The 26,225-nt window shown below is 43.5% G+C and overlaps 1 protein-coding gene across 3 annotated transcripts; it reads left to right on the forward strand.

Moving 5' to 3' along the window:
• The first annotated feature begins 852 nt into the window (after positions 1-852).
• Positions 853-26,182, forward strand: Fbxw2 (F-box and WD repeat domain containing 2). 3 transcript variants are annotated; one of them, XM_051167134.1, is made up of 8 exons: positions 853-880; positions 983-1,091; positions 5,814-6,323; positions 13,940-14,134; positions 16,550-16,683; positions 19,997-20,083; positions 21,482-21,651; positions 25,424-26,182. In XM_051167134.1, exons 3-8 carry the CDS (start codon positions 5,834-5,836, stop codon positions 25,710-25,712), a joined length of 1,365 nt encoding a protein of 454 aa, XP_051023091.1. In that variant the 5' UTR covers positions 853-880; positions 983-1,091; positions 5,814-5,833; the 3' UTR covers positions 25,713-26,182. The 3 variants fall into 3 exon arrangements, with proteins under 3 accessions (XP_051023091.1, XP_051023092.1, XP_051023093.1); XM_051167135.1 differs by lacking the exon at positions 21,482-21,651 and having other exon boundaries at positions 854-880; positions 25,424-25,529; XM_051167136.1 differs by lacking the exons at positions 853-880; positions 983-1,091 and adding an exon at positions 1,141-1,371.
• The last annotated feature ends 43 nt before the right edge of the window (positions 26,183-26,225 follow it).

The following is a 26,225-nucleotide window of genomic DNA, read 5'->3' on the forward strand; positions in this document are numbered from 1 at the left end:
CCCAGCACTTGGGAGGCAGAGGCAGGTGGATCGCTGTGAGTTCGAGACCAGCCTGGTCCACAAAGTGAGTCCAGGACAGCCAAGGCTACACAGAGACTCTGTCTCGAAAAAACAAAACAAAACAAAACAAAACAAATAAATAAACCAAAAGAAGGACAACAAAAAGCGTTCCCACAGCAGCATTTGAAGACCTCCTTGCTAACCATGATTTCTATCTGGAGAGCAAAAGGATCCAAGCCAGTCCATAAGTAGCTTAAGTGTTGCAGACAATAGTAGTCTACTTGATTGAGTAACTACGTTTTAGCCACAGTGTTGCGTATGCTGTGATTGCAGCCTACCTCACTTGGTTGCCCCTACCCAGCTCCCTTACAATGTTTTGTTCTCCACAGCATTTGCAAGAACCGCCTATTTTGCTTAGTTATTCATGTTGTCTTCCTCCCACCACTAGAAGCAGACCTCACGCAGGTAGGGATTTGTTCATCTGGGCCAGAACCCTGTTTGGGATGTATCAAGTGTCAACGGGTTGTTTGAATTTACACACATCTCAGGTCGGAGCCTTAGCCTCCTCTCCCCAAAGAAAAACTGCCCCTAACTTGGTGAAAAACAAGGGTGGATGAGGAAAAAAACACCCCGTGCAAATCTAGAAACAAGACCTTAGGCCAGGATCACCAAGTCTAAGCCAGACAGGTGGTACCGCACATATTCAGCCCCTTTCAACCACCCCTTCCATTCTTTCCCCCGTTCCGGGCGGCTGGGACCGGAAGTATAGCCGCTTCCGCCCGACGTTGGGCGCCGGAGGGACGCGCGGAGATGACGCAGGTAGCACCGGAAGCCGCTCCCCTGTGAGGCTGCGGACCCAGAGCAGCGGCCGTAGGTCCAGGTCTGTATTCACGTTTTGCCGGGCCGGGGCTGGGCAGGAATCTCCGGCGCCTGCGGCGTTGCTGACCCGCCGCCTCGGCCTGTCTTCTCCCTCTCCCCGCAGGCGCCATGGCTGCGGAGCGGACCCGGCCGCTGCGACGCTCTGGCGGCCCGAGCGCGCCTAGTCGGTGTGAGCCCGGCGCGAGGTCCCGGGCCCCGGGGCGCTCGCTCAGGTCAGTGCCGCGCGGAACACGGCTCCGGGTGCAGGGGACCAAGGGAGTCACGAATAGGCTGAGAGACTCGGAGTTAATTTTAGAGACAAGAAAATTAGACCTAAGAATTCCTGTCTTCTGGTGCCTCGGTTTCCCTAGCTGCGAAATGACAACATTGATGCCTTCAGGCTATCAGTTTGATGAAAGATGATGAAATGTGGACAGGTGGTTTATAAAACGCAGAACGTTGTAGAGTGTGTAGGAAGGCACAACTGTACTTGTGGGTATGCCTTGAAAACAGGTGTGTATTTGGGATGCTGCTTTTAAGAAAAGGGAGAAACGACCGTGTTAACGCTACATTATAACAGTAACTGGCATTTATTGTTGTAAGCCAGATAGTGTGCCAGATACTGTGCAGAACGCTTTATCCTGTTTAATCCTTACAAGCTGTTGTAGGTAAAACAGTACCAGGTTACAGTTGACAAGTGAAGAAATTTGGCTTGAAGTACATGAAACGATTTGCCCATGATTACCTAACAAGTGAAATTTCAGAGCCTGTGTTTTCTAAACATTATTTGTATTCTTTCAGAGCTTTGGAAAAGTAGTCTCCAAACTAATGGCTTTTAGGCCAGAGGTGGTTGTGGACTCCAGTAGTCCCAGCACTGAGGCAGCTGACGCAGGAGAATTGTGAATTGGAGATCAGTCTGGCCTGCACTGCAAAAGCCTGTCTCAAGAAAGAAAAAGAAAAACAATTTTCTAAATCTCACAAGCAAAAAAAGATTTTTAAAATAGTGTATTCACATGGTTTTAAATACAAAAAGATGTTTTGCTAAAAGGGACCTCATCCCTTTTCTCTCTAGCTCTCTCTGGAAGCAACCCATTTAATCAGTTTCCTGACTATTCATAAAATATTTTTATGTGCACATAAGCCTTTGTGTGTGCACACATGCACACATTTCCAAAGCCTCTGCTTCTTTTTTTTCTGGCTGTGCTGGAACTCACTATGTACACCAGGCTATCCTCGAACTCACAAGAGATGTGCCTGCCTCTGCCTCTGAGTGCTGGGATTAAAGATGTACATCACCACTCGGTGCTTTTTAACTGGGTGTACTTTGTAGGAAAGGGGAGGCAAGGAGATAACTTTTCCAAAAATTTAAAAAATTATTTTTAGTGTGTGTATATATGTAGGACGTTAGAGGGGGCATATACATGCTACCGTGTGTGTGTGTGTGTGTGTGTGTGTGTGTGTGTGTGTGTGTTTATGGAGTCAGTTCTCTTCTTCCAACTTTATGTGGGTTTTGGGCATCCAACTCAGGTCATCAGTTTTGCAGCAAACACTTTTCACCCACTGAGCCATCTCAAAGGCTGCGAGTTTTGATTCCTTACCTGTGCGGTTATACAGAGTAGAAAGAGGAGGAGCATATTCAAACTTTGCACCCACAATGCCTTGCCTGTAAAAAGATGCAGGAGTGGAAACGTTGGCTTTAGGAAGATGGAGGCTGGGCAAGATTGAGCCGCTGTGCCCTGTGTGACTCCGGGAGAGCCACCCCACCTCTGGAGCCATAGAGTCTCTGTTATTTAGGGCAGTAGTCCTTATATTTTCTATGACCCGTGCTAAGATCAGGTGTGATATTTGCAGGCACTGCTTTAGTCATTAGGACCAACATAAATATGATAATTGTTTAGAAGCAGAAACCAAACTCATGTTCCCGTCTCCCAGTTTAGGAATATTTCCCCTCAGAGCTTTGCGATTGTTTCTGCTAAGGGCTGGAAAGCAAGTTAAATGTTTGCACTGGGGAAGGTGAGGGGGCAAGACAGAAAGGGGTATGTCTAGAGAAAAGAGAACCCAGGACATTCAAGTCATATCCCTGTCTCTGCTTCGTTTCTGATTCTCACATTGCCAAGTCAGGATCGCTTCTGTTTGTAAATCCAAAGCTTAGACATTAGTTGAGCATTCCCACAATCACACAGGAAGTGGCTGAATCAGCTTTCTAAAAAATTGACTGGTCTAGCTCTTTTATGTATCCCAGCTTGCCTCTGTGTCCAGCTGTCCTGTCCTTCACACTAATGGGAAACAGCACTGTAGAGTTGGCTATTCCATTGTTAGAAGGAGTGCTCTTATGATTTAGCGCCTCCTCCTTTTGAACTGAATTCCTACTTCCTGAGCCTCCCTTGGTGTGCTGCCAGCACATGGTATTCCTAGACACTCGATGAACAAGTTCAGCTGAGCTCTGTGCCTTTAAGAAAGTCCCCTCCAAAATTAGTTGATTCTTTTAGAAAAGTAAAACTTGGTGGGCTTTAGTAGTATGCTTGGCATAGTGAAATGATCTTAGACAGGCTCTGTGTGGCACACACCTGTCATTCTGGCACTCAGGAGGCAGGGGCAGGAGGATACCGAGTCTGAGGACATCTCAAGCTAAATAATAACCTTAGCAAAAAAGCAAGTGAAGAGAGCATGTCCAGTAGCTCGGGTGCCCGCCTCACTGTCTTGTGAATAGTCATCTTAAAAGCAGGGTTTCTGGATGTGTTACAGACGGGCATGCTACGGTTCAGGCAGAAGAGGCTGGTTGTTATGATGGTTGGTGGAGTTATGTGAACTGCTTATTCTTTTAGCAGGTAGACCAGGTCTTTCATAATATTTCATATTAGTATGTCCTTTAGCCCCAAACCCTGGACTTTGAATATTATCTTCAGAAACCCAGGCTGTTAGGTAGAGATGATGTGATTGAAACATTTGGTTGCTTCTATTACTATACTGCTTTTTATCTGAAATGTTCTTGGCAAACTAGATACTAGGAACTTGGATTTTACTCCATTTACACAAACAAAGTTGAAAGATGAGATTTGACTAACATGTCAGGAAAGAAGTTTATTTCTTTCCAGATTGAACTTTTTTTTTTTTTAATTAGATGACAATCCTGTAAGTAATGAAAAGGAAAAAAAACCAATCACCACCAAAAAAGTCATGGAACTGTCTGAATATAATAAAAATCAAACTTTAGTTCTCATGAAACCATTACCCAGTATCAACATCTAGCAACACAGAGCAAATCTTTTAATTGGTATTTTTTCTCTTTCCATCAGTTTAATCTTTATTATTACCATTACTACTGTTATTATTTTTCAAGACAGAGTTTCTCAGTATAGCCCTGGCTGTCCTGGAACTCTCTGTAGTCCAAGCCTCAAGCCCATAGAGATCCACCTGCCCTTGCCTCTCCAATTCTGTGATTAAAGGTGTGTGTGCCACCATCCCCAGCTGTTAATCTTCATTATATAAAGAATAAGTTGATACCTTGATGCTAATATAAGGTACTTTAAAATTCCTTTGTCCCATTTAGCCCTGGAATATTTATTACTTTCCCAAAAGGTAAAAATGGTGTAATCAGGTAGACATAGTATCTGCAGATATTATTACCAAGTTAATTTTTTTTTTTTTCTTTTTCTTTTTTGAGATAGGGTCTCTCTGTCCTGGACTCGCTTTGTAAGACCAGGCTAGCTTCGAACTCACAGAAATCTGCCTGCTTCTGCCTCCTGAGTGCTGGGAAAACAGGCATGCACCACCACACCCAGCTCCAGGTTAAATTCTTAGGAGAGACAGGAGTGCTTTTTCTTCCTCCTTCTCCTCCCCCTCTTTCAATGGCTTTTACAGTCTAGGTTAGGCTGAACTAACTACATAGCCAAAGCTGGCCTTGAACCTTCAATCCTCCCAACTTCAGCTTATGGGTGCTGGGATTATAGGTGTGGCAGCTGCTATACCGATCTTGAGCGCACAGGCCTCTATGCTGTTCTGCTGCTTCACTGGCTTTGTGACACAGGCAATTTACTTAGTGAACTTCTTGGCACTGAAGTGAAAATGACATGAGTTTTTTGGAGCATCCAGATGATGATTTTTTGCTTTGTATATTTGAAATGTGTTGCTATATTGCCCAGGTTGGTCTCCAACTTGTGATCCTCTTAGGGGAGATTCTGAGAGGCCAGGATTGTGGGCACATTGCACAGTGCCAGCATTGTGGGGATTATTAATTTGCTTTATCTTGTAGGCTGCAAGGACCCTCATGGTGCTCTAGGGAACACAGTTGAGAGTTATCACTAGCTTATGTGAGGCTTATAAAGACAAACTGTGCACAGCCTGTAGTAGCCCGTGTTCTAACAGGCAGTCCTGAAAGGGAGATGGCCAGCAGAATGCCTGCTGCACACCGCTCATCCCACGCCTGCTTTTCTTTCTTCTTCACATCTGTTTGCTTCAGCATCTGTTCATCATCTCTGCGGTACGGGTTGGCAGGTCAGGTTGTGTCTAGCAGAGGTCACAGTTTCAGTTATTTGCCTTGAGTGTGTTACATCCTAGTGCTAGTCTTGTGATTATTTCCCAAGTAGAGTGTTTAGTAAGGAAGCAGTTTTGTAATGGTTTGGATGGAATGTAGATGAGAACACACTCTTTATGAATGAATGTTCTACCGATCTTTTTGGTGACAATGCATGTGGCATGTGTTAGAACTTACGTCACATACTGACATAAGTTCCTCTGACACATTTATATATCATGATTTGTTAAAGTATGTTTTCTTAGATACATTTTCTTTTGTGTGCATGAAAGCTTTCAGATATAGTTTATTAACTGTAAAGTAACTAAGCATAAAATTATAATGCCAATTTTTACACTAATTTTTAATACTTCATTTATTACCAGTCTTGCTTGAACAATCTTTTTGAACAGAACTAATACAATATTTTGATGTGCCACAGGTAAATATTTCCATAACCTTATGGAGAGAAAGGACTTTGAAACATGGCTTGATAACATTTCTGTTACATTTCTTTCTCTGACGGACTTGCAGAAAAATGAAACTCTGGATCACCTGATTAGTCTGAGTGGGGCGGTCCAGCTCAGGCACCTCTCCAATAACCTGGAGACTCTCCTCAAGCGGGACTTCCTCAAACTCCTTCCCCTGGAGCTCAGTTTTTATTTGTTAAAATGGCTTGATCCTCAGACTTTACTCACATGCTGCCTAGTCTCTAAGCAGTGGAATAAGGTGATAAGTGCCTGTACAGAGGTGTGGCAGACTGCATGTAAAAATTTGGGCTGGCAGATAGATGATTCTGTTCAGGACGCATTGCACTGGAAGAAGGTTTACTTGAAGGCTATTCTGAGGATGAAGCAATTGGAGGACCATGAAGCCTTTGAGACCTCGTCATTAATTGGACATAGTGCCAGAGTGTATGCACTTTACTACAAAGATGGACTTCTCTGTACAGGTAAGGGACCTGGGAAGGCTGCGGGGGAGGGAAGCAATGGTCCTTTTCTTTAATAACTTACAAGGATTAATCCTTTTAAGATCCCCTTGAGCTTTCTTGAATCCCCCCTAAAACAACAACAAAAAACCTTGAGAAGAGCAAGTGTTGGCTATACAGGATATTTGTAATGGCATTTCCTCTGAGTAGATGTCCTGGCTCCTCTTCTCTCTGGAAGAGTCATTTCTTTAAGAATGTATGAGAAGGAGGCAGAGGCAGGTGGATCTCTATGAGTTCGAGGCCAGCCTGGTCTACAAAGCGAGTCTAGGACAGCCAAGGCTACACAGAGAAACTCTGTCTCAAAAAACAAAAACAAAACAAAAAAGAATGTAGAGAGAAAAGCTTTAGATATTCTCTTAAGTATATTATGAATCAGAAAACTATAAGGTATACTTCTTGTTTCTTATTTTATCATTAAAAAAAAATTTTTATTCTGCTGGGCGTGGTGGCGCACGCCTTTAATCCCAGCACTCTGGAGGCAGAAGCAAGAGTATCACTGTGAGTTCAAGGCCAACCTGGTCTACAAAGCGAGTCCAGGACAGCCAAGGCTAACATAGAGAGACCCTGTCTCGAAAAAACAAAAAAAACAACAACAAAAATTTTTTATTTTACACTAGGTGGTAATGACACTCACCTTTAATCCCAGTGCTCAGGAGGCAGAGGCAGGCAGATCTCTGAGTGTGAGGCCAGCCTGGTCTATAGAATGAGTTCCAGAACAGCCAGGGCTACACAGAAAAACCAAAACCCAAATCACTTTAGGTCTAGCAAGAACATTTTGGATGAATTATTTAACCTGTTTGTTTCCTTGCCTTTAAAATAATGGGAAGGGACAAAGTCCTACCTTGCTCTAAAATCCTGTTATCCTAAGAATTGGATATTGAAAGTTTGGACATGGAAACAAAGACAGCTGGATGATTTTGTTTTGTTTTGAACTTTTTATTGATTCTTTGTGAGTTTCACATCATGCCCTCCCCATCCCCTCATCCTTGTAAAGTCCCCCTAGCCCCAGAAAGAAAATAAAATGCACATACACATACACCAAAGCATAGAAAACATTTTGCCATGGGAGCTTAGTATGCCACTCTGTCCACACACCTTCACTTGTGAATGTTCACTGCAGTGGGTATTGGTCTGGTTCGAGGTCTCTGGCTTCTGTGACACCACTGATACTGGATCTTCACCAGACTCCTCCTGGTTATCCTGTTGCCCTGTGTCGTGGCAATACTGCAGCTTTAGGTCAGCAGGACTAGTGCTTTCACATGCTCCAACGGTTCACAGATGATGTAGTTTTGGGCGTGGGCCAACTCAAAGCCCTGGATCTGGGCCTGAGTGCTAGCTTGGCTGGCCACCTGCTGGCTATCTCGCATCTGCACCACTAGGGTGAGCTCTCCAGCACTGCTCTGGCTAGGCTACCCAATACCTCCATCAGCAGGAGGCAGCATCAGCTCTCCCATTCTCATGCCCTCAAGGCCGGCTCCCCAGCACCCACACCTACGCACACCTCCAGAACTACCTTCACTGTGCTGCCCAGTCGAGGCTCAGGGCCGACTCTCCCAAGTGCTGCCAGTTCTCCCACTCTCACACCCTTGGGGCTAACTCACATGTGCTTTCCCATCAGGGCCAGCTCCACTGTGTTGCCCAGGTGAGGTACATGCCCACTCTCCCAAGTACTGCAGCCATCAAGGGACAGGGACAGCTCTCCTCACTGTCTCAGGTGACGCGGGGCAAGGAGGTAGAGGGCATCACCCCCGCACACAAGCTACCCCCTCCACCAGCTTTCCCATCAGCCTTTCCCATCAGGGCCAGCTCCACTGGACTGCCCAGGTAAGGTGCAGGGCTCACTCTCCCAACAGCTGCTAGCAAGCTGGATGTTTTTTGTTTTTGGAGACAGGGTCTCTGTGTGTTAGTCTTGGCTGTCCTGGACTCCCTTTATAGACCAGGCTGGCCTTGAACTCATAGCAATCCACCTGCCTCTACCTCCCGAGTGCTGGGATGAAAGGCGTGGCTAAGCTTTCAATGACTGTGTGACATGCTGTTCTGTACAGAGTAATCTACCATAGCAGTGCTTTCAGTTTTAAATGAGTTTATTAAGTCTATGGCAAGCAACAGGTTAGAGAATAAGCAGCAAGCAGTAGAACAAAGCAACAGATAGTTAACACCATCAGATTGAACACTTCAGACACCTAACAGAGAGGAACAGCCTGCCTGGGAAAGCAAGCACAAGATAACACTTAACAAAGAGCAGGCTTACAAACTTCCAGCAGAAATCACCAGGAAAAGCCCCGAGACAGCCAGCCGACTTTCCCAATTAAAAGAATCCTGTAGAGTGGGACTTCTGAGTGAATAGTGGCAGATGACATCATCAAATTGGGTGCTAACTTAGCATCCCTGAAAAACTGACTAGGGAAGTTCAGCCAGTCATTTGTATTCCCAGTTGAGTTTTCTTTCATTGGACACACTTCCCTGGCTGAACTTCTGCTTTTCCATTCCCCCTACAGGGTTTTCTTGTTTTGGTTTTGTTGTTGTTTGTTCTTAAGTTTTTCCAGAGTTTCTCTGTGTGGCCTTAGCTGTCCTGGACTTCCTTTGTAGACCAGGCTAGCCTTGAACTCCTGCCTCAGACTCCCTGAGTACTGGGATTACAGAGATGTGCCACTAGGCACTTTTATATTATGTGATAAACAATAGTAACTTTGGTTGGAAATAACTTACCTACTAGCTATTCTGAAAGACACAGTGTTTTAAACACCCTTAGCTGCTTGCTGGTGTTTTTGTTTTGTTTTGTTTTGTTTTAAATAATGCTTTTTTTTTTTTTTTTAATAATGCTTTTTTTTTAAAAGATGTATTTACTTATTATTATGTATACAGTGCTCTGCTTGCATGTACTCCTGCAAGCCAGAAGAGGGCACCCTATCACATTACAGATGGTTATGAGCCACCATGTGGTTGCTGGCAATTGAACTCATGACCTTTGGAAGAGCAGGCGGCGCTCTTAACCACTGAGCCATCTCTCCAGCCCTTGCTGGTGTTTTTTGTTTGGTTGTTTTTGTTTTGTTTCTCCTCCTCCTCCTCCTCTTCCTTCATCCTTCTTCTTCCCCTTCTTTCCCAGGGGGTTAACTTATTCTTGGACAAGATGCCTTGGAGGATACTTGAAATGTCTTCACAGTTGCCTCTAGCTTTCTTTTGGGGAGGTTTCTTTTGTTTATTGCTTGTTTGCTTTAAAAAGATTTATTTATTATGTATACAGTGCTCTGCCTGCATGTTTGCCTGCACTCCAGAAGAGGGCATTATACATCATAGATGGCTGTGAGCCACCACGTGGTTGCTGGGAATTGAACTCCGGACCTCTGAAAGACCAGTCAGTGCTCTTAACCTATGCGCTATCTCTCTAGCCCCTGCTTTTTTTGTTGTTGTTTTGCTTTGTTTTTAGAGACAGGGTCTCTCTGTGTAGCCTTGGCTGTCCTTGACTCACTTTGTAGACCAGGCTGGCCTTGAACTCACAGCTATCTGCCTGCCTCTGCCTCCCAAGTGCTGGGATTAAAGGTGTGCGCCACCACTGCCCAGCGACTGCTTTGGTTTTTTTAAAGATAGTATTTCTCTGTGTAACAACCCTGGCTGTCCTGGAACTCATTCTGTAGACCAGGCTGGCCTTCAACTCAGAGAGAATCACCAGGACAGCCAGAGCTGTTACACAAAGAAACCCTGTCTCAAAAGAGGGGTGGGGGTGGGGGGAGGGAAACAAATTTCAGTTTTCACTGTGGGGAAATTATGAAATCCTGATTTTGGCAGTAAATTTATGGAGACTCAGATTAGCACCTTGAGAAAGCAGTCAGAGGGTGAAGGCTAACAACTGGCCCGGTGTGCAGAGTGGTAACTCTGCCTATTAGGCAGTTTATTTCTGAGATGATCAGAGAGGAACCTAGTGTTCTTTGTGACAGTCAATAGCTACTTATTTATGAAGTGTCTGCTATTCAAAACAATGTGGGAGCACACATGAGAGAAGCAGGGCAGTTCTTTGCTCAGAGGGTAAACATGCTCTATCAGGAAGATGACTTAATATAGGTGAAAGTCTCCCTGAGGACCGTGCCAAGGCACAGTCCTTGCCTTTCCAGAGTGCAGCTGCTGCAGCACTGCAGTGCATCATCACCATGTGGGATTCAGGTGTGGGCGGCTAAATCTGACTTTACAAGAGAAGTCTCTAGATTTTTTTGTGAAATGTGCTGATTATTTTTTCAGTAGTCATCTTTATCTAAATGTTGAAATACTGTACGTAAGTAATGTACAGCCTATGAGCTCTGCTGTAACCTCTGGACTGAGTGAGGAAAAGGAGAGCTGTAACAGTGCTAGTAAGAGGGCGTGTGACTGAGGGTGCAGCTCAGTAGAACACTAGCCTTGTATGAGCACAGTTTTAGTTTGATGCCCCAGCTCTACCCCCACCAAAAAAGAAAAGGTAGTTAATTAAGTTTTGTGGGGAAACTTTATTTCTCAGAGGAACAAATAATTCCTATATTAGGGAAAAGTTTGATTTTATACAAAGTGTTTATTGGATGGTGCCATTCACTGTTGCTCATGTGCTTTCTCCAGAAGGAACATCATCTTGTTGACCTTGCTTTCCTGCTGCCTGCAGACTGACAGGACAATGCAGAAGCCAGCACCCAGGGGTGCTGTTTGCACATGGCTAGAGACCATGTGATTCTCTAGTATCTAACATGGGCATCTCACATCTGTGAAGTAGGCAGTGGGCTTGACTTCTCAAGGCCTCCTAGCAGGAAAATCAGACCCCTCCACAAAATGCTTGGTTTCAGAATTTTTTTCTGGAACCTTTTGGTGAATTTCTGTGACCCCATAATTCTTGCATTCTGCAGCCCTGCAAAGCCAACTCCATGTAGACAGTGCTTGCAAGTTCTACCTCTGGTCCCCATCTGCCATAGCTGTTGTGACCTCTCTATGTATTGCTGAATAAACCTAGGAGTTATTTTTCTGGTTTGGAACTCTTCAGTGGCCTGTTTAGTTTGAGTTCTCCTTTTTCCAAAAGTAAGGTTTTCACGTTAAAATATCTGGCAGAACCATTATGAGTGCCTTGCAAAGTGGAAGACAATTCTGCTGTGCATTGCCCTACATATTAAAGGGTATATAGCACTCTTTGCCCTCACCTTCTGAGTCATCTTGCCAGCTCCATCCTTATCATTAAAGTGAGTTAAAACTTGAAAAAAAAATTCTTTTTTAAGCTATAAAATCTTTTCCTCAAACACACCAAAGTTTGGCTTAAAAGAAGAACTGGAGCATAGTTGAGGAGCAGCTGTGCCCAAGCCTGAGGCATGTTATGGGACACCTGCCAGGCTATGAAGCACAGCTATAATCCCAGGAGACTTCATCTGAAACATTGTATGTCCTTGCATTTGCTGTGGGGTTGTGGTTTCCCACTAGTGACTGTGTGAGTGATATTGTGTATTTACATGTCAGAATAAGGGCCATGAGAGGAGGAGGGGGGCTCCTGCCTGTGGTAGCCATCTTACACTCCCATGTTAACTGAATGAAATTACCAGTTCAACACTGACAGCAGATCAGAAGGACCTCCATCTTTTTGTGCTCTGCTGTGTTGCACAGGAGCCATGGCCTCTGTTGGGTTCCTGAACTTGTCTAGATTGAGGTATGAAATGGGAAATACCAGAATTAAAAGACTTGGAAAATAAAAGAACAAACAGTGTCACGTTAATACTTTATTTGTTATATGTTGAAGTATTAATACTTTTTGACAAATTGAATTAAACAAAATACATTTTTCATTTTTCTAAGTAACTATTGGAAGACAAATTCTATATGGTCTCTATTGGGTACAATGTTGCTGACCTCTGGTTCTCAAGAGTGTTAGTGATGATGGAGATTTGCCTGACACCCTTTCTAAGATTATAGGGCTGTGGTCCACAACTCCAGGCTAGAATGCTTTAGCTTCCTGTTTGTATGAGATTTGTCTTTGTTTCTTTCTTTTGTGATTTGGGGTAGAACTGGTAACGCTGCACCAGCATTCCACCACTGAGCAGTGCCCTCAGTGCTCTCTGTGTTCCAATAAAGATCCTTTGGTGATCCTCAAAGTCTCCCATGTCCATCACAACCATCAGCAAACCCGAGAGAAAATGGAGATCTAAACAGCTCCACATGGAAATCTTGCCCATAGTCCCTGGCAAGTAATGGTTATTTAAGCCATCCTCTGAGACACTGGCTCTTGATTAAAGGTGAACTCCGACCCCCTTTTCCCCCACCAACAGGGTTTCTCTGTGTAGCCTTGGCTGTCCTGGAACTTGCTCTGTAGACTAGGCTGGCCTTGAAATTCCAGATGCACCTGCCTCTGCCTCCCAAGTGCTGGGATTAAAGGTGCATGCCACCACTGCCCTGTTGGAATTTTTTTATGTGTATGAGTTCTGCCTGTATCTATATCTATATGTTTTGTGCCCTCAGAAGCCAGATGGGTGTCAAATCCCCTCAAACTAGAGTTGTAAATGGTTGTGCCCCACCATGTGGGCACTGGGAATTGAACCCAGACCAAAATAGTATTTGCTCTGAACCTTGGAACCATCTCTCCAGCCGCTAAGGGAGAATTCTTATGTCTGGTATTTAATATTTGGGACTCCAAGATAAATAAAAGCTCCTGAATTACCACCATCATTAGTGTAACCTTTTCATCAGAGGCCATGCTGTGACCTACATCCTTGGGGCTGGGAACCCTGAAGAAAGAACAGATGCACATACAATGAGACTGGGATCAGGTGGAGTTCTGACGGGCAGGGTTACTCAGGTGACTGTTAACAGCTGGGAGGAAGAAGCTGTACTATTTAGGCTCTGCAGACATTGATCAGTCTGTCTGTAAAGAGTCATACTCATTCCCAAGGAAACCTTTGCTGTCCCTTTTAGCCTGGCCCGAATGCCTAATGGTTTTGCCAATTCACTCTCGGCCAATTGGTCTTGGAGTCATCAACAGGCCTTGATCATGTCAAAATACACATCCATTTAGGCCCTCACACACTCAGGGCCTCCTCCATTCCCTTATCCTTACTATCCATTGAGGTTCCTTTTGACATCTTTCAAGGAGGCTCAAGAAATTACTTAAGTTATCCAATGACCTGAGGCTAAACTTTATCCTTAACTCTTAGAATGCATTGTGCTTTCCTAGTTAGCATTCCTTGTAACTTGGGACTGTGGGGTAGTGAGTGGAGAAGCACGCAAGTGTAAGACAAACCTAATCAAATCTGAAAGTCCTTAATAGCCAGAGACTTATGAACTGTTTCAAGTGGAGGCATGAAGGGATATTTTAATATCCATCTATAACCCAGAAGATAAAGGGAAAACAACAAGCTTGGGTTCTGTCCTGGTAAATCTAATGCCACTTTGAGGCCCAGCAAGTCACATTATCCTGTCTGTGGTTTGGCTTTCTTAGCCTTAAAGTGGAGGTACTACAGAGGGAACTATGGAGAGCCTCTTGGGGTAATGAGTACTACAGAGAGAACTACGGAGAGCCTCTTGGGGTAATGCGTTTCCTTCTTCGAGGCATCTAGGTCATACTAACCTTCCTGGTTTTTCTCTTCAAGGGTCAGATGACTTGTCTGCAAAGCTGTGGGATGTAAGCACAGGACAGTGTGTTTACGGCATCCAGACCCACACTTGTGCAGCTGTCAAGTTCGATGAACAGAAGCTTGTGACAGGCTCCTTTGACAACACCGTGGCCTGCTGGGAATGGAGTTCTGGAGCCAGGACCCAACACTTCCGGGGGCACACGGGAGCTGGTGTGTTCTGCTTTTTCAAGGGTCTTTGCAATTACTTTAGCCATGCCTCTTAAGACTAAGAGTTAAACATTTTATTTTAGGTTTTTTTCTTTTTTCCTTTTTTTAAAAACTTGCTTTAACCTGCCATTTTCTCTTCTTAACCATTGCAGCTATTTCCCTGCATTTCAGTTACTTATACTTGGAACCTTTTCCATAGTTTTACTTTTCCTTGGCCTTTGAAGCACTCTTTTGTGTGCCTGTATTCTGGAAGAAGTAGCTGTCCTCTCTCAGTTCATTTCCCTTGCTGCACTGTCGTATTTGTTTTTAGTGGATTCCATACTGTCACACTTAGACATTCGGACATTTATAGATTTAGAGCTAGAAAACCGCTGGGCAGAAGGTAGTTCATGGATTGTATGACCTTCAGAGTACACACAGTTAGTGCCTGGCTACTAAGTGAATAAAACAAGCAGCACCCTGGGGTAACATGAAAGAAATCTCAATTGTAAAGTGTTAAAGTAACTTTTATTTTCCTTGTTCAATTGTCTGGGAGGCTTCATGTCTCCTCCCGCTAACCTAGACCTAGTCCTGGAAGCTTCTAACCTCCATACAATCTAATCTAGGCCTAGAATGTTTTCAGCCTCTGCTTAATAAGCTCATTCACTCTTTCTTGTTCTTTCTGAGCTCTAGGCTGGCTGGTTCAACTCAGCTTTTCTGACTTAAAACTCTTCTCCCAAAAAGCCGGGCGTGGTGGCGCATGCCTTTAATCCCAGCACTCGGGAGGCAGAGGCAGGCGGATCGCTGTGAGTTCGAGGCCAGCCTGGTCTACAAAGCGAGTCCAGGACAGCCAAGGCTACACAGAGAAACCCTGTCTCAAAAAACCAAAAAAAAAAAAAAAACTCTTCTCCCAGCTGACTTATTTAATCTCACTTCTCTCTTGGCCCAGAATTGCTCTGCTTGGCCTCAAACTAACTCAGCAATCTGCTCTAACCTTCTGGCTTCTTCTTATTTTCTGGTCTGTTCCATCTCTACAACCCATCTCTCTATTACTGTCCTGGTAAAACTACCTCTTAAGTAGCTTCCCTTTCCTCTCCTTTCTCAGGAGAGAACAGGCACATCCTATTCTATCAAATCTTATCTGGTTTATCACCTTTTCTGCTGCCCAATTAGGCTTCATTTTTTTTTTTTTCTTTTCCTTTTTCTTTTTCTTTTTCAGGGTTTCTCTGTGTAGCCTTGGCTGTCCTGGACTCACTTTGTAGACCAGGCTGGCCTCGAACTCACAGCGATCCACCTGCCTCTGCCTCCCAAGTGCTGGGATTAAAGGTGTGCGCCACCACCGCCCGGCTAGACATCATTTTCAAACACAGGTGTTTCCTTTTACAAACTAACTTTACCTTCATTGTTTGGGATTAAAGATACCATCACCCCTGGATCTAAGCTTTTCTTGACCTGATATGTGCTCTATACCAGGCTGGCCTTGAACTCAGATCTGTTTGCCTCTCTCCTGGATTGAAGGTGTATTTGTGTTCCAGCCGGATCACACAGATCACACAGACCCAGAAGATCTTTGGATGTGATCTTTTGCCAGAACAACCATGTTCTGAATTAACATTCCTCTACATTCGTATTTATGAGCCTATCTTACGTTCCTTAAGTTCCTTATGTTGTGCTTAGTATTCTTTTAAACTTAACTCTTTTATTAAAACCACTTCCTCACACAATCAAACTCATTTATTTATTTTTAGTCTGCTCTTACTTGTTTAGAAATCTGTGGTTTGCCAGGCGGTCTCCAGAGTGAGTCCAGGACAGCCAAGGCTACACAGAGAGACCATGTCTCAAAAAAAAAAAAAAAAAAAAAAAAAAAACCGAAACAATAAAACCCAAAACTTGTTCCTCAGAGTTTCTAGAAGCATCTCTAGGTCCCCAATGTCCTTTTGAGTTTGGTAATATTTAAAAACATCCTGAATATCACTGAATATTAACTTATCCTGAACCTTGTTTTTCTCTTCCCTGGACTTTCTGGATCCTGGGTGCTATTCTGCAGCTTGTTTTGTTCTCATTTTTACCTTGCTATCAGGTCTTAAAAGGGTTGCCTCTGCTGGTGTTTTCCCATAAACTACATAAAGTGGGTGTGGTGTCAAGCAAGCAGCCTTAAAAACAGGATGCCTTCATTTCCATCACACTGAAGCCGACACCAATAGAAGGGAGCTTTCTCTGAGTTACCCTCTAAGATTTCTCTACCTTAGGATAAATAATAGTAATAAGAGTTTTGAAATAGGTTTTCTTTATATCATAAAATCGGTTTAGTAGCTCAATTACTGTGCTCTGGTTAGGAAGTTATGTATTTGGATGTCTAGGAGAATATATGCTACTGTTTTTACAAAGATCCATTGATAGTGAAGCATGTTTTAACTCTGATTGTGTTGTGTGCACTAGTGTTCAGTGTGGACTACAGTGATGAACTGGATATTCTGGTGAGTGGCTCTGCGGACTTCGCTGTGAAAGTATGGGCTTTATCTGCTGGGACATGCCTGAACACCCTCACTGGGCATACTGAATGGGTCACCAAGGTAGGAAGACAAAGGAATATCTTTGGTGTCAGGCTCCACACTGGTGGGAAATGGAGCATGGTAGACTTTGTGTACATTGCAGATGAATTGTAGCCAAATAGATGCTGTCACAGAGCATGGTGGTAAACAGTAGTGATCAGCAAGTAAAGGTCACTTACATAATCCCGCAGATTATCTGGAAGTAGTGATACATGTCTGTAACCCTGGCACTTAAAAGGCTGGCACAGAAATACCATGAGTACAAGGCCAGCCCTGGGCTACATAAAGATACCCTCTTTGATTCAGCACTATAATTCTCATTTTGGAAACTAACTGAACTGAGTGATGGTGATGCACGACTTCAATCCCAGCACTTGGGAGGCAGATGCATACGGGTCTTTGTGAGTTCAAGGCCAGCCTGGTCTACAGAGGGAGTTCCAGGGCAGTCAAGGCTACACAGAGAAACCCTGTCTCAAAACAAACAAACATTAAACAAAAAATAAGTGTTGCAAGTTAGGGGTATAACTCAATGGTAGACTGCTTACCTAGCATGAGGCTCTGGGTTTGATCTTCACAACTAAATGCAGCCCCCTGCACCCCCATACACATACACAACCCAACAGAAACGACTAAACAAAACCACTATAACCACCAACAAAACAGTGAAGTTTGCAAATGTGAGCTAGGGAAGAGCAGTGTGGAGCTGAGTGGTTCTGTGATCTAACTCAGCACCTCCTTGACAAACTATAGGGGAGCAAAGAAGAAAAATGAGGCTTTAACAGAATATTGTGATGTTTTCTTGTTTTCAAAACAGAATCACTGTTTCAAATGCAGTATTAGTGGCAGATATCTTATGCAGACATACTTTTCTTATGCTCATTATGCTGTTTTCCAAGAAGCTGGGAATGTAAGAGTAAACACAATAGGCCTTGGCCTGATATGATGCATTTTAAACTCATAGAAATAGTTATTAAGTAGCAATGTCACAAATAAGTCTGTTTAACTAAATTCTGCGAAGGAGAAGTATAGTGTAGTATCAGAAAGTCTAGGAACTAATTAGGAGACGCTTTCTGAGAAGGGCAAACAAGGTGACTAAACGATCATTCCAGACAGTGTGATCCACGTACATGTGCTCAGGGCTCGGAAAGCATCTGTGCAGCTGTGCTACAGAGGGGAGAGCTGGCTTTGTACATGAGCTAGTGGTCAGAGTAATGTTAGATACTAGAAGTGTATTGGGAAAACTACTGGCAGTTACGGTTTAGGGTCTGCTATGATTTATGTATGAGAAACACTAGTTAAGTGTGGAAAACTGGCAACGAGAAACACTGACAGACACAAGATGCCCAGTTAGGCTTAGATTTGGGTGGCAATGCATGATGGATCTGTTTTTTTTTGTTGTTTTTTTTTTTTTTTTCCTCTCTTTGGTTTTTTGAGACAGGGTTTCTCTGTGTAATAGCCCTGGCTGTCCTGGAATCTTTTTGTAGGCCATGTTGGCCTTGAACTCACAGAGATCCACCTGCCTCTGCCTCTGCCTCCCAAGCACTGGGATTAAAGGCATGCGATACCACGCCTGGCTCTGATGGATCTATTTTTAAGATAAAGCCACCTAAAGTTACTCATTCATATAGCTGTGGTGGCTCACGCCTTTAATCCCAGCACTCAGGAGGCAGAGGCAAGCGGAATGCTGTGAGTTCAAGACCAACCTTGTCTACAAAGTGAGCCTAGGACAGCCAGAGCTACACAGAGAGACTCTGTCTGGAAAAAAAAAAAAAAAAAAAAAAGGCCCTGGTATGGTGCTGCACACCCTTAATCCCAGCACTTAGGAGGCAGAGGCGGTTCTGTCTCAGAACCACCTCCCAACACTCCCCCCGCCCCTGCCCCTGCCCAAAAAAAAGAAAAAAGCAGATGACTCCCAGGTTTTAGGTTGGATGGGCAATCTAAAATTTTCTCTGAATATGTAAAAGTAAAGACAGGGTAATTTGTGAGAAGATAGGTAACTACTGGGCATGTTCACTTATTTAATAGAGACGTTGTATAGGCAGCTCTAGTAGATATGGGCTCAGAATTCTGCCTGTGATGTTCCTTCCTCCTCCTTTTATGACCTGAATTCCATCATCTATTATTAAATTCTTAAGCACATTAACCAAGATATTGGGGCAGCACTGAACAGAGGTGCCCGATGCTTGCCAGCAGGTCTGCCAGGTGTGGGTGCATATAGCTCAGGCCTCTGAGTGTACTGACTTAAAGGTTACTATGACGTAACAATACCAGATGACTCAGAGTGCTATGGAATTTTACCTTTTCCTGTTACTATGTTTGCACAGTTCTATTTGATTTTCACTGCATTTATATGAAGTAAGGTAATAGGCATAGTGACTCATATCGTACAAATGAGTAAACTGGAATGCAGCTTGGTGGGAGGCTCTGGGTTCAGTTCCCAGCACTAAATGACCACCAGCTGCCTGGTCTCTTCCAGGCCTGCATAGTTACCAGAGCTCTGAGACCAGGTATCAGATTCTTATCTGAGTCTGGTGTTTTCTCCTATATTGTACACACACTTAGAAACATTTTTCTGTTTCTTATTTATTTGTTAATTTTGAGTACTAGGTCTTTTTCGGTAGCCCTGGTTGACCTGGACTCACTATGCATGTCATGTTGGGATTGTTCTCACACAGATCTGCATGTTTTTGCCTTCCACATGCTGAAATTAAAGGCATGCACTGCCACACGTAGCTCCTTAAATTTAAGTCACACTGTGCATGTATATGTGTGTCTGTGTCTAATAACAGCAGTCATACATAATGAAGGGAATGCATTACTGGAGGTTAAACTGCGGCCTTGTACATGGTGGGCAAGTATTTCACCATGCTACATTCCAAGTCCACACCTTATGATTTAAAAAATTAGTGCTGATGTTAGTACTTCCAAACTAAAGATAAGATCACATGCTTCCACCTGGTGGTGATGGCACACGCCTGTAATCCCAGCACTCAGGACGCAGAGGTCTCTGAGTTAGAGCTAGCCTGATCTACAGAGTGAGTTCCAAAACAGCCAAGGCTACACAGAGAACCCCTGTCAAGAAAGAAAAAGAAAAACAAACAAGATCAAATGTCCCAACATCATTAAGATACAGCTAGCTTCAGAATCTGGTGGTAGTAAAACTGTTAGGAGTTAACCTAATAGAATTCCACGTTATTTTTCTTTTTTAAATTCCACATTATATATTCTATTATCAATAAAGCTCAGTTTCATATTATAATTTAAAAACAATTTAAAGTAGCAAAGGAACAAAGTGAAAGGGTCTCTGAATAATGGAGAATGCTTCTGCTTATAGGTGGTTTTGCAGAAGTGCAAAGTCAAGTCTCTCTTGCACAGCCCTGGAGACTACATCCTCTTAAGTGCGGACAAATACGAGATCAAGGTAAGTCTTCTCCCTCTGTAATTTATCTCATCAAAGAAAAATTAGCATATAAGAACTAAAAAGGTAAACAAAAGGAACCGACTGTTGCCAGGGAGAGGTCTTAGTCCAAATCAACTCCCCCCCCCCCACAAGACAGCCTTGACTGTCCTGGAATTCACGCTATAGACCAGGCTGGCCTCCCAGAGATCCACCTGACTCTGCTTCCCCTTCAAGGCCTGTGTCACCACTTTCTGGCAGTTCAAGTTATCTTACACCCATTGGAGGTGGTTATGTCATACCTCTGTATGTTGGGCAGTTTCTGTAATTTGTAAATGAACTAAGTCCAGGAGGCTAGTGAGAGTCAGTACCTGGATTTTGATTTCCAGCATCCATTAAAAAGGCTAGGAATGGTGGCACACACCTGTAATCCCAGTGCTGGGGAAGCAGAGATAAGATTCCTGGGACTTGCCGTCCAGCAGTGCAGCCAAATTGATGAGCTGCAGATTCTGTGAGAGACCCCCATCTCAGAAAATAGACTGATTGAGGAAAACTCCCAACATCAACCGCAGGTTTCCACATGAACTCATACCGGTATACAAACACTGGCATATACACATACAAAAGAGAAAGCACAGAAAATTGTTTTTCACGTGTTCTTACTGAGTTTTGGGTTTTCTTTGTTTTTGTTTTTTAATGTTGAGAGGGCTCAACCATGTAGCTCATACTGACCTCAAATTTATAATCCTCCTGCCTCAGCATGCTAAGTACTAAGACTTTTCTTTTTTGGTTTTTCAGGGCAGGGTTTCTCTGTGTAGCCTTGGTTGTCCTGGACTCACTCTGTAGATCAGGTTGGCCTCAAACTCACAGCAATCCACCCACCTCTGCCTCCCAAGTGCTGTGATTAAAGGCGTGCGCTCTTAAAGTTCATGCTTCCTACCTTCCTCAGTTCTAAGATCTAAACTATAAAAAAGAAATGTTAACAGTTTGCCAAGAATTTACAAGACACTCGTGTTTCTGTGCTTTTGACAATTATATTTTAATTGAAATCTTAAGCCATATTTGTGGTGGGCATTATCTTCATTCAAAAAGGTTATTTTATCTAAAATCACATAGAATCCAGACTTAAGCCTGTGAGTCTTGGTATGTATTTCCTTTGTGTCTGTTAGCAGGTGCCACTTTTTTTTTTCTTCAAGCCGCACTGTATATAAGCCCTAGCTTTTCTTTTCTTTTTTTTTTCTGACAGGGTTTCTCTGTAGCCTTGGCTGTTCTGGAACTCACTCTGTAGAGCAGGCTGGCCTTGAACTCATAGAGATCCACCTGCCTCTACCTCCCAAGTGCTGGGATTAAAGGCGTGTGCCACTACTGCCCAGCTAAGTTTTTCTTTAGTATAATCATCTTCCTTTTTTTTTTTTTTTTAAGATTTGGCCAATTGGAAGAGAAATCAACTGTAAGTGCTTAAAGACATTGTCTGTCTCTGAGGATAGAAGTATCTGTTTGCAGCCAAGACTTCATTTTGATGGAAAGTACATTGTCTGTAGTTCAGCCCTTGGTCTGTACCAGTGGGACTTCGCCAGTTATGATATTCTCAGGTAATGTTTCCTTGGGCCGGCTATGTGCTCTGTCTTTGAAAGTCTGTACAGTTCAGTAGTGTAAAGAAAAGACTGACTATCTGAGTGTGCAGTCAGTGTCTTCTTTTGGAAAGTACTGCATCAATTAACAACAGCTCTCAGGCAAATGTTTTAGAGCCGCGTGAGGGTCATATGCTGAACCCTGAAGATCAAGTTCTCATCCCTCCTTTACTCGGAATCATGATCTGATCATGATCCTCCCTTTCTGGATTCAAAATCTATTTTCTGGTAAATGAGAGGCATAGAAGAGAAGACCTTTCCAACCTCCTTTAGGTCTATTTTTGGGGCAGGGGGATCAGGGGTTCAAGACAGAGTGTCTCTGTGTAGCCCTGGCTGTCCTGGAACTAGCTCTTTAGACCAGGCTGGCCTTGGATTTAGGAATACACCTGTCTTTACCTCCCAAATGCTGGGATTAAAGGCATGAACCGCCATGCCCAGTCTAGTCTAATATTTTAAGTTCTACTTCATTGTCAGTTGCACTTCTGCATTGCTGTCTGCTCCTGACTCCCAGAGGAGTCTAGTCAATAAGTGGCCTTCAGTTGACTACTGACCAAACTATGGTTCATTTCCCTCTGAAGAAATTTTATGTAAGAGTTTCAATGCTAATTTTGTGTCCCACTGAATACTGCTGACCCCTTCCTAGGAACTGGAGTTTATGTTGGCATGCTTGAATGTAGTCTCTCGTACTGCACACGTATTAACAATTCAGTTAGTGCTCCACAGCACTGAGCATTGCTGTTGTTGTTTATATATACAAATGCATTCAGAGTCAGCCTTCTATGGGAGCTGATTACACTCATAGGACTTTGATGAGCTTCATCATCACTCTGGTCTCAGCTACAGCTTCATTTGTGTCTGAGTCATAGGATAATTAATTAGGTTTCAGATATGTTAGAATCATTCATAGATTGTGCTTTGAGAAAAAGGTCAAAAGCAGCCTAAAAATGAGTCATGGCACAAGCCCTATATTCCACATCTCCTCCTTGTCCAGCATTCATCCAGCCACAGCTATATTATTCAGTAGGCACAGTGTACTAGGAAACCAGGGGCATTAAAAGTGAGGAAAGAAACTTTGAAAAGAACCCAAGCCAGTGTTGTGGACACTGTAGTCTCAGCACTTGGCAGGTGTGGGCTGGAGAATCTGGAGTTCAGAGCCATTCTTAAGCTACATAGTTTAAAAAGTTGAAGGTAAACTATGTGAATTCGTATGTCAAGAAACACAGAAGCAATGAGGTAGCAGAGGGGGTAAAAGTCTTACTATCAAACCTGACCACACGAGTTTAATTTCTAGAACCCAAAAGGTGGAGGGAGAAAACTGACTTGTACAAGTTGTTATGACGGGTGGGGGTGGGGTGTGTACCGTTAACTGTAAGAGAAGCCACATCCTTTTCAGCTGAATTTTGCTTTTATTTGAGCTGTACTTCTGGGGAAGGCTGTAAAGGTAAGGTGGACAGCGGGGTCATTGTTTCAGTGCTTCCTGCCCAGAACAGCGTCTCTAAGGAGTCCTAGAATGATGTTTTAGAGCTTGGACATACGAACTAATAGTGAACCTGCATGATTGTTTGCTGATAAAGTTTAAAGTTAAAAGGAACAATTTTATCTCTGTTTTTTCCACCTCCTAACACAAATAAAGGAAACCATTTTGAAATTCTAGCACAAATCTTGAAGCTAACTAAAACAACAAAATACCCACAAAATACAGAGCACAGATGGCAACAAGGTGTGCACTTTAACTGAAGAGTCCCTGTGTCTGGAACAGGAAGGGTTACTCAGTCCAGGACCCAGACAGCCAGTAGGCCTTTTGTCTCTTGGTTTTTAGGACAGGGCTTCTCTATGTAGCCTTGGCATTTTTGGAACTCACACTGTATACCAGGATGGCCTCAACTCAGATTTTCCTGACTCCCCCTCCTGAGTGCTAGGTTTAAAGGTGTGCGCCACCAGGGCCCAGGACTAGGAAGGATTTCTGTTTTTACTTCTGAAGTGCCTGTCAAGTTCAGTATTCTATTCTGCCACATTGTATTTTAATCTTGGAATTCAACTCTTCAGCTTTTGAAACAACCTAGTTTCCATTGAACCTAGTTCTTTTGTTTTCTAAAACTTGTAATGTCAGGCTTTCTCTACATACTCTGCTGACAGTAATAATGTGTTGTTTCCCTGCCCCTGACATCCTGTTTTGTTTCCTTCTAGCTCAGTAGTTCTCAATCTTCCTGGTTTTTGTGACCCTTTAATACAGTTCTTCTCATGCTATGGTGACCCCAACCATAAAATTATTTTCATTGCTACTTCATAACAGAAATTGTAATGTGAATATCTGCATTTTCTGATGTAAATCAATGCCCACCAGGGGTTACAACCCACAGGTTGAGAACCACTGCTCTAGCTAATATTGTTTTGCTGTTCTTACTTGTCCTGGTTACCAGCCATCCCCATTCTAGTTGGCCTCTTTCTTGGACATAAGCCTGTTGCTGCTGTCCTGGTTAACACCTAAACTAACCTCCCAACCAAAGGAGCCTAAGGCGGCTGTTGTAGGGAAGTGTTGTAGACCCCACCTCAGCTCTTTTCCTGGTAACAAATCACCGGACTTTTCTTGTCAGTCCTGTGCTTGACACATGGATGCTGCTTTGATTGTTCATTGTTTTCTTTTTTCATTGGTGCTGCTAATGCATTGGGTCTCCCTTTCTGTGCCTTTGTCATCGATATCTGGAAACTGCCACTCTGTGAAATCTGACTGCTTTTCTGAATTAGCCAGTTGTTTCTAAAAATTTATGAATCCATTGTTAATATATATTTACAAATTATTGGAAATTTCTAGTATCTCCAGCCAGTAGTATTTCTAGAGAAAAAGCCTTTTGCTTGCAGCATGAGAGACTTGGTAATACTTGGTTCTTGATTTTAGATTTGTTCTAGACTTCAGGATGTCCCTGATGATGAATCAGGCTTTTGTATCTACTAGTAGGAACTACCTCTTGCATTCTAGTTTTCACTGGTAATTGACAGATTGTGAATCCTTGCCTAATGTCTTAAAAATAAGAATGCAAATGATTGAATAAAATGACTTTTAAAATAAGAATGTTAAGCTGGAGAGATGGCTCAGTGGTTAAGAGCACTGTCTGCTCTTCCAGAGGTCCTGAGTTCAATTCCCAGCAACCACATGGTGGCTCACAACCATCTATACTGTGATCTGATGCCCTCTTCTGGTGTGTACGTGTACATGTAGATAAAGCACTCGTTTACATTAAATAAATAAATAAATCCTTACGGGGTGGCAAATGTGCGCCACTCCATGGGACCTTTGATGTGGCTTTCAAGGATTGAACTTGAGTCATGTGACTTACATGGCCTCTTTAACAATCCACAGCTGGGCCGGGCATGGTGGCACCCGCCTTTATTCCCAGCACTTAGGAGGCAGAGGCAGATTGCTATGAGTTTGAGGCCAGCCTAGTCTACAATGCAAGTCCAGGACAGCCAAGGCTACACAGAGAAACCCTGTCTTGAAAAACCAAAAGGAGGGAGGAAAAAAAAAATTGCTAAGTTATCTGTAGGCTCCTTTCAGACCTGGATGGATACTTTGTGTCTTTACAAAGTGATCAAACCCCTGCTTTTTGTAAGTGGGGTGATCTTTGTCCTCACAGTTTCCTTTTTAATCAGACATTCTTACTGACTCTAAATTTGTTTGGGAGTTTTAAGTGTCTAAAGCCTTCTGCCTCATGACTCCAACCTCCCCTTCTTGTAGGGTCATCAGGACGCCTGAGGCGGCGAGTCTGGCCTTGCTGGGCTTTGGCGATGTCTTCGCCCTGCTGTTTGACAGCCACTACCTATATATCATGGACTTGAGGACAGAGCGCCTAATCAGCCGCTGGCCTCTGCCAGAGTACAGGAAGTCAAAGAGAGGCTCCAGCTTCCTGGCAGGCGAAGCCTCCTGGCTGAATGGACTAGACGGGCACAATGACTCGGGCTTAGTTTTCGCCACCAGCATGCCTGACCACAGTATTCACCTGGTCTTGTGGAAGGAGCACGGCTGAAACCAGGAGCTACCACCGCTGACTGACTTTGGGTGCCAGGGCTGCGGGTTTTGGGTGCAACGTCTGTGGCAGCCAACTGCATGAACCAAAGTTCTCACCTAAAGGTATCATCACGCAGTGCACAATCATTTATCTGTTTGCCAGGGCTGGGCGGGGAGGGCTTGTCTTACTGACACACACGGCAGCATGCTAATGGGGCACACCATTGACTTCATTTGTACTTAGTTATGTTGGTCAGTATAAGAGGTTGCATTTTTGGATTTATCTTTCTGAGTGGAATTGAGTAAAGAAAGTTAAATGATTCACTAATCTGCTAATTGGTTGCCCATAAAATCACATGGACTGTGTTATTAAAGCTTTTTCCCGTAGCCTTTGTTTGAAATTGGACCAAAGGTATTATGATGTTGTTCCAGCATGCTTTCTCATGTGGGGCTTGGATTTACAAGAGCCATTGTTAAAACACCACTGAACCCTGTGACATGTATTAACTTTCTACTAGGTACCATTCTACAA

Source organism: Acomys russatus, chromosome 24 (assembly GCF_903995435.1).
Source record: "Acomys russatus chromosome 24, mAcoRus1.1, whole genome shotgun sequence".
In the NCBI taxonomy this organism is placed as follows: Eukaryota; Metazoa; Chordata; class Mammalia; order Rodentia; family Muridae; genus Acomys; species Acomys russatus.

What these genes read in the sequence shown, in the direction of transcription:
- Fbxw2 (XM_051167136.1), top strand. Translation starts at nt 1,278, where the DNA reads ATGATGAAATGTGGACAGGTGGTTTATAAAACGCAGAACGTTGTAGAG. An exon ending in CCGGGGGCACACGGGAGCTG is followed by an intron (nt 14,135 to 16,549) that starts GTGTGTTCTGCT and finishes TGTGTGCACTAG; the next exon opens with TGTTCAGTGTGGACTACAGT. An exon ending in GCCAGTTATGATATTCTCAG is followed by an intron (nt 21,652 to 25,423) that starts GTAATGTTTCCT and finishes CCCTTCTTGTAG; the next exon opens with GGTCATCAGGACGCCTGAGG.